This window comes from Salvelinus alpinus, chromosome 34 (assembly GCF_045679555.1).
Source record: "Salvelinus alpinus chromosome 34, SLU_Salpinus.1, whole genome shotgun sequence".
NCBI classification, from domain to species: domain Eukaryota; kingdom Metazoa; phylum Chordata; class Actinopteri; order Salmoniformes; family Salmonidae; genus Salvelinus; species Salvelinus alpinus.
In genome coordinates, this window is record NC_092119.1 from 14456118 (window position 1) to 14469534 (window position 13417).

General features: G+C 44.3%; 1 protein-coding gene across 1 annotated transcript; it reads right to left on the reverse strand.

The window, feature by feature from the left end:
- Positions 1-1917: 1917 nt before the first annotated feature.
- LOC139563878 (mRNA decay activator protein ZFP36L1-like) lies at positions 1918-6689 on the reverse strand. The gene is made up of 2 exons (XM_071382867.1): positions 6442-6689; positions 1918-4878 (listed from the first exon to the last, which is right to left on the reverse strand). Exons 1-2 carry the CDS (start codon positions 6493-6495, stop codon positions 3730-3732), a joined length of 1203 nt encoding a protein of 400 aa, XP_071238968.1. The 5' UTR covers positions 6496-6689; the 3' UTR covers positions 1918-3729.
- Positions 6690-13417: the final 6728 nt, after the last annotated feature.

A 13417-nucleotide genomic window follows, 5' to 3' on the forward strand; every position in this document is an offset into this window, starting at 1 on the left:
TCCGAACGACTGCGTGATCACGCCCTCTGTAGCCGATGTGAATAAGACCTTTAAACAGGTGAACATTCACAAGGCCACAGGGCCAGACGGATTAACAGGACATACTCAGTGCATGCAGTGACCAGCTGGCAATACTCTTTAAAAAATATATATATATATTAAGGTATTCCCAGGCGGTCTCCCATCTCAGTACTAAATACGCTTGTGGTATGGCCATTTTTTTTACCCTGGTTTCTCCCTGAATTCTCCCTCAATGGGCTTGGGAGAGGCGAAGGTCGAATCACGCATCCTCCGAATCCCAGGCTGTAGTGGCGCTGCGCCACCCAGGCCCCCCTGACATTTTCAACCTCTCCCTGACTATAATACCTACTTGTTTCAAGTAGACTACCATAGTCCTTGCGCTCAAGAAAGCCAAGGGAACCTGTCTAAATAACTATCGCCCTGTACCACACATTTGTAGCTATGAAATGCTTAGAAAGGCTGGTCGGTTTGAGAGCTTCAAGTTTCTTGGTGTCCACATCACTAAGGATCTATCATGGTCCAAACACACCAAGAGGGCACGAGAACGTCTCTTCCCCCTCAGGTTGAAAATATTTGCCATGGGCTCTCAGATCCTCAAAAAGTCCTACAGCTGCACCATCGAGAGCATCTTGACTGGCTGCATCACCTCTTGGTATGGCAAATGCTTGGCATCCGACCGCAAGGCGCTACAGAGGGTAGTGCGTACGGACCAGTGTCACTGGGGCCGAAATCCCTGCCATCCAGGACTTCTATACCAGGTGATGTCAGAAGGCCAAAAAAGGTGTCCAAGACTCCAGCCACCCAAGCTACAGACTGTTCTCTCTGGTACCACACGGCAAGCAGTACCAATGCACCAAGTCTGGAACCCACAGAACCCTGAACAGCTTCTACCCCCAAGCCATGAGACTTTTAAACAAGGCTGCTAAATAGCTACCCAGACTACCTCATCGAACATTGTTGCACTAACTCTCTTGCACTGACTACGCACACTGGACTCTACCCACACTGACACCCCGGTACACACACTACAGTCGCCCACACATGCCTACGGACACCACACGCGCTGCTGCTACTGTCTATCCTGTTGCCTCGTCACTTTATCCCTCCCTATATGCATAGCTACCTCAATTACCTCGTACCGCTGCACATCGACTCGGTGCTTGTTCTCCCTGTATATAGCCATGTTATTTTGACACTTTATTCACTGTGTATTTATTCCTTGCGTCACTATTTCCATTGTTTTCTCTCTGCATTGTTAGAAATGGACCTATAAGTATTTCACTGTTAGTCTACACCCATTGCCTACCCATCTCTGACTAGGTTTCTTCAGACTGACAGGCCCTCCATATCAGCCTGTCATAACTTTACTGACCTGATCAACATGACCAGGGAAACCGAGTGTGGTATCAGTCTGTGTAATCAAAGCAGCTCAGTTTGATCACCCTGATCCAATACCACTAACAGGTCTATCTAGTCCAATCACAAGGATACACCCTCTCTTGTCCACCAATCATCTGCTGGCTCAATGCAACACCCTCCGCCCGACATAACAGGGTCACCATGGATCTCTTTCTATGCACGTAATGTTAAACTCAATAAACTTGACTGTTTTCACCCATTTAAAATGGTATTTAGTATGTTAAGGTTGAGTTAAATCAGTGTCAGCATCCTCACCAAAAGATGATTGTCTGGGTTATGGAACATGCTGCAACAGGAATTGCTTTGTTAAGTTGCAGTTTTCCCTTCAAAAAATAGTCTGACATTGTATCAAAGTCTAACTCTGTAAATATGTAATGCTTGACTAGGCCTGACCGAGAAGACAACCACGCCTCAGAAACAATCCAGTCACGTCTCAGTTCACTAGCGGGTGGATGAATAAAACAAATAAGAAAAACATTGTTTGAAAAATACAGGGTTTATTGGTTTTAACTGCAATCAAGTTACAAAAAGAAATCAGTTTTATATCAACTCAGAGAAATGACTAGTGAAAAACCATGGCTGGAAAAATACATTCAACAGTTTGACTTTCAGTTTACTTTCGTTTACTTTCAGTAATCCTGTTTAACATCATTCAAAACTTCAAGGAAACATGGAACAAGGAATTTAAAAACAATTTCACCATTATCTTCCATCGTTTAATAGAAAAGGCCTTAGTTAGCTACCTGGAATGTATTCAAAAGTAGGCACTTTAACAGCTGGGGCCACGCAAGTGCAAAAAACAAGACAACTTCTCCTCAAACCATTTGGTCACAGCTTTTGCTTGTAATAAAAGGGAGTCTTTTTCCTCTAAATCCCTGGTTATTGTATTACATTAACTGAGACCTTCACATAACTTTAAACCCAAAACTTCACACACTGAATCGGGATGTCCAAGTGAACATGGTGATACTCATCACGTGTTGCACCTCTTAGTTTTAGATATATGAGTCATATTTATGAAATAATCCTGTTTGGTCTACATATGGTACCAAGTTGGCCTAATCTCAAAGAATACAACAGCGAAAAGGTAATAACATTAAAGTACTGTTACTGTCAGAGAAAACATCAAAAAAAGAGTGAGCACAGGACACCTCCGGAATGAGAATGCGGCAATTATTTTTGCTAGAATTGAAGTCCAATAACAGGGAGAACAGAGAACAAAAAAATGTATACAAATAAATAAATCAACTTTTTTTCTGCATTTTTTTGTTTTAAATTAAGTCTCATTTTGACAATGTATAGTTGCAAACAAAAGTCATTGTAATACAATATATTAAACTGTGAAAAAAGAAATTGACAAAATGTCTTCACAATCTTTAGATTAATACCGAAGATCATAATTTAACATAAAGAAAATATATTCTATTGTTCATTATCCAGATAAATACAAAAACAAAATTAACAAAAAAATGCATATGATCACCAATAAATATGTTTCGATAAGTTAAATATGCAGTGATAAGTTGATAAGCAAAAACTGTTTGGAAAGTTTTCAAACAAATAATCATAATAACAATAAAAATAATCAAAACCTAGAGAAAGAAGCAGAGAGATGTCATAACATCAGACTACTCCTCAAAGCCAGATTCTGATTGTAAGGGGAAGAGGAAAACTAGGATAGCTTAGAGATCCCATCTCAAGTTGCAGGAAGTATAGAAGAACTGCACCATGGGAATGCTGGAATTCCCCGCTGCCTGCGGAACGGCACAGAGGGCGGTGGGGTGGAGAGGGCGGGACAAAAATAATAATACAAACAGTCTTAAAGGTTTAATAACCAGTTAGACAATAAAGACGTCCCTCATCCTTCCTTTCCAGAAACACAACTGCCAGTGACCAACAACAGGATGGGGTGGTTTGTGGTGCAATGACACACTTGCACTGCTACACGTTCAGGAACAAAATCACAGGTGGCACCTGGCAAAACAACAAAAGTCTAACATTCTCATTGTTCATTCGTTTCCTCTCGCGTTTTGACTGAAGACATGGTAGGGTCTGTGAAGGGAGGGGAGTTAGGAGACGGGTAACAGCAAGGAAGACATTTCTGGGGTGATTTGAAAACAAGTCACTGTATCCTTATTCTAACTAGGAACTAAATGTATATTGATTTGTGGAGAAGAGGGGTCAGGGGATGGTTGTCGAGGGGACAGGGGAGTGCCATTTCCCATTCATTATATCTTTCTGTCCTTTTTTCAAGGGCGGCGTGGATAAGATACATTAAATAGCTGCCGTCTAGTCGTCAGAGACGGAGAGGCGGCTGAAGATTGGGAGGCGTCTGTTGGCATCCAGGCTGGGGGATTCTGACCCACTGAGACTGCCCCCCGAGCTGCTCTGGTACCCCTCCTGGTCCGACAGAGAGTCCTGGGGCGGGCTGGACGGAGATGCAAAAATCTGGGTGGGGGACTCCGACATGGGCCTGAAGAAGTAGGGGGTGTTGTTCTGGGACGGGGGTGCAGGGGCTTTGGGATCAGTCCCCACGTGGTCTCCGGATCCAAGGCTGGGGCCGAACAGATTGGCCAGCTCCTGGCTGGAGTACGTGAAGAGGTTGGAGCTCGGCCACTCAGGTATCTCGTCCGGAGAGAACATAGGTGGAGGGGTGACGGAGGTGGGGCTGTCCCCTCCTCTCAGACCCCCGGAGCTGGGGAACCCTGCGAAGCTGTAGCTGTGCTGCAGACGAGGACGCTCCAACTTATTGGAGGAGAGAGGAGAGTAGGAGGAGCAGGATGAGGGGGAGGGAGGGGGTCCACGGCGCTCCTCTGCGTTGTGGATAAAGTGACAGCGAGGACCGTAGGGGCAGAATCCGATTGTGTGGAAGGTACGACACAGCTCGGTTTTGTATTTAGGGTGGCGGCTGAGAGAACGCAGCTCGTGGAAGCCATGGGCGAACTGACACTTGTCGCCGTACTTACAGGCTCCGTTCTCCTCAAACGGCCGGCACAGCTCCGTCTTGTAGCGACTGGAGTTGACCTGGCTCTGCTGCTGGCTCAGGGCTCCTAGGCTGGTAGGACTAGCAGGCCCCAGGCACTGGTGTAGGAGCCTCTCACCCGTCTCGGAGAAAGAGCGGTCCCTCATGCGATTCTCCTTGTTGCTGCTACCACTTCCAATAAACCCTGAGGTGATGGAGCAGGAGGAGTGGTCTATGGTCTTCAGGCTGTTAAGGAACTGGTTCTGGTTGAACTTGGAGCTGGGGTTATGGTTGGGGAGGGTGACAGAGTGGCGTCTCTTGTATACTGACAGCCCACAGCCCAGCGAGGGGGTCCCCACAGCCTTCCTGTCCAGCAGGGCTCCGGTGGGGTTGGTGATAGACATGGGGATGTTGGTGGATATCGGATGATGGGGGGTGCTCAGTAAGTTGTTGTTGTAATTCAGCATCTTGTCGTTCTGGAAAATTACACATTTGGAATATTAAGTCTACATTCAATACAAAAGAATAAGTAGTTTAACAATTCACGTTAGTCAATAAAGCAATTTTATCCTACAAATTATGATAATGGACACTGAAATGGCTTTGATTTCATAAAGGGAGGGAAAACGTCTACAAGAAATCCCTGAATGACTACTGTTGATGTTCGTTTTGCTTTAAATCCTCTGGTGATGCAGGCCTATAGAACAGAACTGACAGACTTTTCACACCACTTCGATACAAACTGATTTTCGTAACCGGTTAAGAGGGCATTTTTGCTAACCATAACCTCCGTCTCCTAACCTGCTACGTTAATTATCCTAAACGGCTACGAAAAAGTAACTTCGGTATCGAAGTGGGGTAAAAACAGTGTTACCCTCGAACAGAACAGCTGGTTTGGCAAGTTGCCCTACAAAGGAATGTGCGCGCTGCGAGTCTGGTCTGGTTACAAAGAAGCTGCTGCATCTCTGAATTTGAAATGAAAACGTAGTTTGAGGGCACTCAACGGGAAGGCATTATGTTAGTAGGCTAGTAAGGACGTTCTCTTCAAATAACATTCTCAATCAATAATATAGATGTTGATGGCTGGGTAATTGATGAAAGATTAAAAAGCTTGTGTTGCCTCTTACACAAGGTTAATTCGTATAACGTTAACTTTATGTAGACCTTTTATGCGCAAAGACCAACTAAATATATTTATTAACTTCAAACAGAAAGTTCAGAAGTTGCTAAAAACAAATCATAACATTTCAATTAAATACAGTAGCTGTCTACAACAATCAATGCATTTAATTCATACAATATATCTAGATATTAGATTTTTCTTCGCTTTTCAATATAATTGGCAACCAGTACGTTTCAATAAAATGTATCAAATTACTGCAGCACCTCTGAAGTGAATCATAATCATTGGTTAGGGGTTTCAAAATGTTAACTAGCTAACGTTAGTTTCAGGAACGAGCCTTATTGAACGAATGTAACATCATGACAAATAGACATCTGATTCATGTAGCTAGTTAGCTAACGATTCTGCGTTTAACTTATCCAATGTATCCAGCTGCACAATAAAACACGTTTCAATCATTAGAGCCAACTGTTGCCATTGAATTAAATAATGAATTGCAAACCCTCGTGGTTAACACTTTTGACTACTGTGGTGCAAAAGTAGCAGCAGACTAGCAATTTATCCATTTTAACAGTCTGACTCACTCTTAATGGATATTAGCAATCAAACAAGGAAACGAACGATAGTCAACAAAGTAAAAAAATTACAACACGAGACAGCATGCACGTCATGGAACTCACTATCGGGCAAGTTTCCATAGCTAGACAGTTTGCAAGATAAAGTTCGAGTTATGATCATATCAAACCAATGTTACTGCATCACTTTTATAATATTAATCACAACAAAAAGGGTACACATGTCAAATGAACCAACCGCAAACTAGCCTCGTTAAATGTCGAATACCACTACTGACGTGGCTCCAATAGCTAATAACGTTGGCTAGCCTAGAAAAAAAGCGAGTAGATAACTTCTGTACCTTGTTCATTACTTCGCTGAAATCGTAGAAAGGCGAAACCACTGCGGTGGTCATCTTGGCTGCGTAGAAAATACAATCTAAAAGTAGTAAAAATAATATATATATATTTTTTAATTGAAGTTACAGACTATGGTGAGTTCTGATTTGTAAACTTATTTTGCCCTAACTAATAGATCACCCCCTCTGCACTGCAGGAGCCCAGTACGTTTGCTTTATAATCGCGTGCAGGAGGAGCTTGTAGTGACGGGGCGGTTCTTAGATCGACTCTTTTTTTGAGGGGACACGAAACTTACACCAGAACTTTGCAAACTTTCTCCCAGGGCACATTCACAATGTTGCATTGGTTTTGCATGGCTGAGGCACTCAACCGTAAATAGGATCTACACGAAAGAAACACAAAGAACAAGGTTAATAGAGCATAGCATTATTTCATCCAAGTTTTAAAAACAAACTGTAATGCATTATTCTTTTCACTCTCATGTATTTCAGTCAGCAGAATGACGAAACAATTCAATGTATGGGAATCAGCCAGGTTGGCACAATGCCAACTAAACAGTGTTCTATGCCAAAATGGAGATTTGCACTTCCAGAAACACTCGTGACTGATCCAATGTAAGTGTTAGTCATCAGCCTAAACCCTTCATTGCATCAGGTAGCCTTGGTCTGGCAACGGTAGGCTAGGCTTACTGACTATTGTTTGTTCAAAGGTACAGGTTTTCCAAACAAGTAATGTAGTAAACCTAGCAGCCTACTTTTTCCATGTTTTTAAATCATAATAAACCACATACATGTCCTTGCTTATAGGCCTACTTTATTGCAATTTCTGGGTGACGCAACTTCACAGTCTTAGGCAGACAGTCTTTGATTGTTTATGCTCTCTCTCTCTCCCTACATAGTACCCTCAGGCTCCCTTCTGCTCTCACCCCCCACCACACACACACACACACACACACACACACACACACACACACACACACACACACACACACACACACACACACACACACACACACACACACACTGTCATTAATTGACTCTTAATTGTAGGCTTTCACAGTGAGGGGACTTTCCAATTCTATTCATGCAGTTTAACCCTTACCTACCTTGCTCAACAATACACACACACAATTTTTTAATATTTTTTTTTACATTTAACCTTTATTTAACTAGGCAACACAGCACAGCACAGCACAGCACAGCACACATGTAAATCAGCCTGCAGCCTTGGCTCAGTTTACAATGAAATCCTCCACTTTTACTTGAAATGCACTGACTGCTAGTAGTTGGTAGTTGTAGCATGGGGAAACATATGCACTATTCTAACTTCTATTCAGTGCAGATTTAGTGTTTAAGATCTTTATTTGCACCATAGATCTAGGCTACATATACACTATATATACAAAAGTATGTGGACACCACTTAAAATGAGTGAATTTGTCTTTTTCAGCCACACTCGTTGGCCGGGGACTTTAATGCAGGGAAACTTAAATCAGTTTTACCTAATTTCTATCAGCGTGTTAAATGTGCAACCAGAGGGAAAAAAAATTCTAGAACACCTTTACTCCACACACAGAGACGCGTACAAAGCTCTCCTTCAACCCTCCATTTGGCAAATCTGACCATAATTCTATCCTCCTGATTCCTGCTTACAAGCAAAAACTCAAGCAGGAAGCACCAGTGACTCAGTCAGTAAGAAAGTGGTTAGATGAAGCAGATGCTAAGCTACAGGACTGTTTTGCTAGCACAGACTGGAATATGTTCCTGGATTCTTCCGATGGCATTGAGGAGTACACCACATCAGTCATTGGCTTTATCAATAAGTGCATCGAGGACGTCGTCCCCACATTGACTGTACGTACATACCCCAACCAGAAGCCATGGATTACAGGCAACATTCACACTGAGCTAAAGGGTAGAGCTGCCGCTTTCAAGGAGCGTGACTCTAACCCGGGAGCTTATAAGAAATCCCGCTATGGCCTCCGACGAACCATCAAACAGGCAAGCAACAAAGGAGATGATTGTGGACTACAGGAAAAGGAGGACAGAGCACGCCCTCATTCTCATCGATGGGGCTGTAGTGGAGCAGGTTGAGAGCTTCAAGTTCCTTGGCGTCCACATCACCAACAAACTAACATGGTCCAAGCACACCAAGACAGTCATGTAGAGGACACACAAAACCTATTCCCACTCAGGAGACTGAAAAGATTTGGCATGGGTCCTCAGATCCTCAAAATGTTTTACAGCTGCACCATCGAGAGCATCCTGATGGGTTGCATCACTGCCTGGTATGGCAACTGCTCGGCCTCCGACCACAAGGCACTACAGAGGGTAGTGCATACGGCCCAGTATATCACCAGGGCCAAGCTTCCTGCCATCCAGGACCTCTATACCAGGCGGTGTCAGAGGAAGGCCCTAAAAATTGACAAAGACTCCAGCCACCCTCGTCATAGACTGTTCTCTCTGCTACCGCATGGCAAGCGATACCAGAGCGCCAAGTCTAGGTCCAAGAGGCTTCTTAAAAGCTTCTGCCCCCAGGCCATAAGACTCCCGAACAGCTAATTAAAAGGCTACCTGGACTATTTGTATTACCCCCCCCACCACCACCACCTTCTACGCTGCTGCTACTCTCTGTTATTACCTATGCATAGTCACTTTAATAACTCTACCTACATATACATGTTATCTCAATTACCTCGACACCGGTGCCCCAGCACAATGGCTCTGTACCGGTACCCCCTGTATATGCCCTGCTATTTTTATTTACTGCTGCTCTTTAATTATTTGTTCTTCTTATATCTTACTTTTTAATTTTGCACTTACATTTTTTATTTTTTATTAAACTACGCCGTTGGTTAAGGGCTTGTAAGTTAACATTTCACTGCAAGGTCTACATATGTTGTATTCGGCGCATGTGACAAATAATATTTCATTTGATTTGATTTGACAGGTGTGTAAATCGCCTGTCCTTACTACCGAGTTCCAAACTGCCTCTGGAAGCAACGTCAGCACAGAAAGTGTTCGTCGGGAGCTTCATGAAATGGGTCTCCATGGCTGAGCAGCCACACACAAGCCTAAGATCACCATCCACAATGCCAAGCGTCGGCTGGAGTGGTGGAAAGCTCGCCACCATTGGACGGAAGCAGTGGAAATGCACTCTCTGGAGTAATGAATCACGCTTCACCATCTGGCAGTCCAACGGACTAATCTGGGTTTGGCGGATGCCAGGAGAACGCTACCTGCCCCATTGCATAGTGCCAACTGTAAAGATTGGTCGAGGAGGAATAAGGGTCTTGGGCTGTTTTTCGTGGTTCTGGTTAAGCCCCTTAGTTCCAGTGAAGGGAAATCTTAACTCTACAGCATACAATGACATTCTAGACGATTCTGTGCTTACAACTTTGTGGCAACAGTTTGGGGAAGGCCCTTTCCTGTTTCAGCATGACAATGCACACATGTACAAAGCGAGGTCCATACAGAAATGGTTTGTCCAGATCGGTGTGGAAGAACTTTATTGGCCTGCACAGATCCCTGACCTCAACCGCCTTGGAATACCTTTGGGATGAATTGGAACGCCGACTGCGAGCCAGGCCTAAACGCCCAACATCAGTGCCCGACCTCACTAATGCTCTTGTGGCTGAATGAAAGCAAGTCCCCACAGCAATGTTCCAACATCTAGTGGAAAGCCTTCCCAGAAGAGTGGAGGCTGTTATAGCGGAAAAGGTGGGACCAAGTCCATATTAATGCCCATGATTTTGGGATGAGATGTAGCGTATGTTGTAGGGCTTCATCAGTGGGAGTAGGCTACAATATTGTCACTTTGGCAAACAGTGACCATAGGAATTGTCAAGACAGCACAAACAGATTTGTAATCAGGCTAATAATATCTAGTAATATTGTAATCTTCTCTCCTTGTTAAATCATGTCATTTACAGATAGGTAGGTTTTGGGCCTATAACCTGATACCACAGTGATCTCATCAAGTCCAGACACATAACAGGCAGACACAATGAAGATGTGTGTATGTAAAAAATAACTAGGCAATGTGTAATCTTATATACAAAGGAGGAGGAGGGGAGGAAGGGGATGAAGGAGGAAGGGGAGGAGGAGGAAGGGGAGGAGGGGGGGAGGAGGGGAGGAGGAGGAGGGGATGGGGAGGCAGGGGATGGGGAAGAGGGTATGGGGAGGAGGGGGGGGGGAGGGGAGGAGGAGGAGGGGATGGGGAGGAAGGGGATGGGGAAGAGGGGAGGAGGATGGGACGGGGAGGAAGAGGATGGGGAAGAGGGGAGGAGGAGGAGGGTATGGGGAGGAGGAGGATGAGGGGATGGGGAGGAAGGGGATGGGGAAGAGGGTATGGGGAGGGGAGGAGGAGGAGGAGGAGGGGATGGGGAAGAGGGGAGGAGGAGGAGGGTATGGGGAGGAAGGGGAGGAGGAGGGGATGGGGAGGAAGGGGATGGGGAAGAGGGGAGGAGGAGGGGGGTATGGGGAGGAGGGGAGGAGGAGGATGAGAGGAGGAGGGGATGGGGAGGAGTTGCTTTGGCAATGGTAACATATGTTTCCCAAGACAATAAAGCCCTTAAATTGAATTGAATTGATTTATAGAGGACTATACAGCACTGCCCTGAGGGGGGAGGAGGGAGGATAGGAGTGGAGAGGGCAAACACTTTCACCCCGCTTTCCTTTCCTGCTTTCCCTTCTCTCCCTTTCTCTTCCCTTTACCCAGCAGCCATGCAACACAGGGGGGCGGTGGGGGCTCAGATCTGTTGATGCTTGTTTTCAATTGAATTATTCAATTTGACTTGAGAGATCTGGAGACAAAACATTAACAGACTAAGAGTTCTCTCAGGGACTGGGAGTGGAGGCTCAGGCTGAGGAAGAACTGCAGTTATTTTGGAAATGTAGTGCAGGAGAGGAGTATGTGTGTGTGTGTGTGTGTGTGTGTGTGTGTGTGTGTGTGTGTGTGTGTGTGTGTGTGTGTGTGTGTGTGTGTGTGTGTGTGTGTGTGTGTGTGTGTGTGTGTGTGTGTGTGTGTGTGTGTGTGTGTGTGTGTGTGTGTGTGTGTGTGTGTGTGTGTGTGTGTGTGTGTGTGTGTGTGTTTTACGAGGACTGTAAGGCGTTATCTCATCTCATCACCCCCTGAGGTGGTTTTAGCCTACAGACAAACAGACAGGATGGATTGACAGACAGAGCTGAGGTAAATCACATCTGGCTGCAGTTCAAAGAGCCTCCCTGTCACTGTCCCTGATAGATCTGTGGATCTGATCCATTGTCTTCTGAGGAAGAAGCCTGCGAGTCTGTGTGTAAGGGCTACACTAGATTGTATACTGTATGTGACTTTCTTCCTGGTCATTGGATAAGACACCTGTTTCCTCCCACCACCGCAAAGTACCAGTCTGCTCAGTCAGAGGATATCAGATAAGCCCTGGCCCTTACACAACCCATACAGCCAACCAGCCGGTACCGGTTTGAAGGCTCACACCAGACCCACAGGCAAGTAAAGCAGATCCTCTCTCTCAGTCACTGTTCTACATACACACACACACACACACACACACACACACACACACACACACACACACACACACACACACACACACACACACACACACACACACACACACACACACACACACACACACACACACACACACACACACACACACTTTAACACTCATCACATACGCTACCGGCACTGAGTGTACAAAACATTAGGAACACCTGCTATTTCCATGACATACTGACCAGGTGTATCCAGGTAAAGGCTATGATCCCTTATTGATGTCACCTGTTAAATCCACTTCAATCCGTGTAGATGAAGGGGAGGAGACAGGTTAGATAATGATTTTTAAGCGTTGAGACAATTGAGACAAGGATTGTGTATGTGTGCCATTCAGAGGGTGAATGGACAAGACAAAATAATACATTTCTTTTGAACGTGGGTATGGCAGTAGGTGCGAGATACCAGTTTAAATGTGTGTCAAGAACTGCAACACTGCTGGGTTCTTCACGCACAACAGCTTCCAGTGTGTATCCATAATGGTCCACCACTCAAAGGACATCCAGCCGACTTGACACATCTGTGGGAAGCATTGGACTCAACATGGGCCAGCATCCCTGTGGAACGCTTTCAACAACTTGTAGAGTCCATGCCCCGACAGATTGAGGCTGTTCTGAGGGCAAAAGGTGGGTGCAACTTAATATTAGGAAGATGTTCCTAATGTTTTGTACACCTAGCTACTTCAATTACCTCATACCCTTGCACATCAACTAGTTACTCTACTCCCTATATATATCCATGTTATATTCTAATCCCTATATATATCCATGTTGTATTCTTCTCCCTGCATATAACCATGTTATATTCTCCTCCCTATATATTGCCATGTTATATTCTACTCCCTATATATTGCCATGTTATATTCTACTCCCTATATATAGCCATGTTATATTCTCCTCCCTATATATTGCCATGTTATATTCTACTCCCTATATATTGCCATGTTATATTCTACTCCCTATATATTGCCATGTTATATTCTACTGCATATATATAGCCATGTTATATTCTACTCCATATATATAGCCATGTTATATTCTACTCCCTATATATTGCCATGTTATATTCTACTCCATATATATAGCCATGTTATATTCTACTCCCTATATATTGCCATGTTATATCCTAAACCCTATATATAGCCATGTTATATTCTACTCCCTATATAAAGCCATGTTATATTCCTCTCCCTGTATATAGAAATGTTATATTCTACCCCCTGCATATAACCATGTTATATTCCTCTCCCTGCATATAACCATGTTATATTCTACTCCATATATAGCCATGTTACAGTCTACTCCCTGTATATAACCATGTTATATTATTCTCCCTGTATATAGCCATGTTATATTCTACTCCCTGTATATAGCCATGTTATATTCTACTCCATATATATCCATGTTACAGTCTATTCCCTGTATA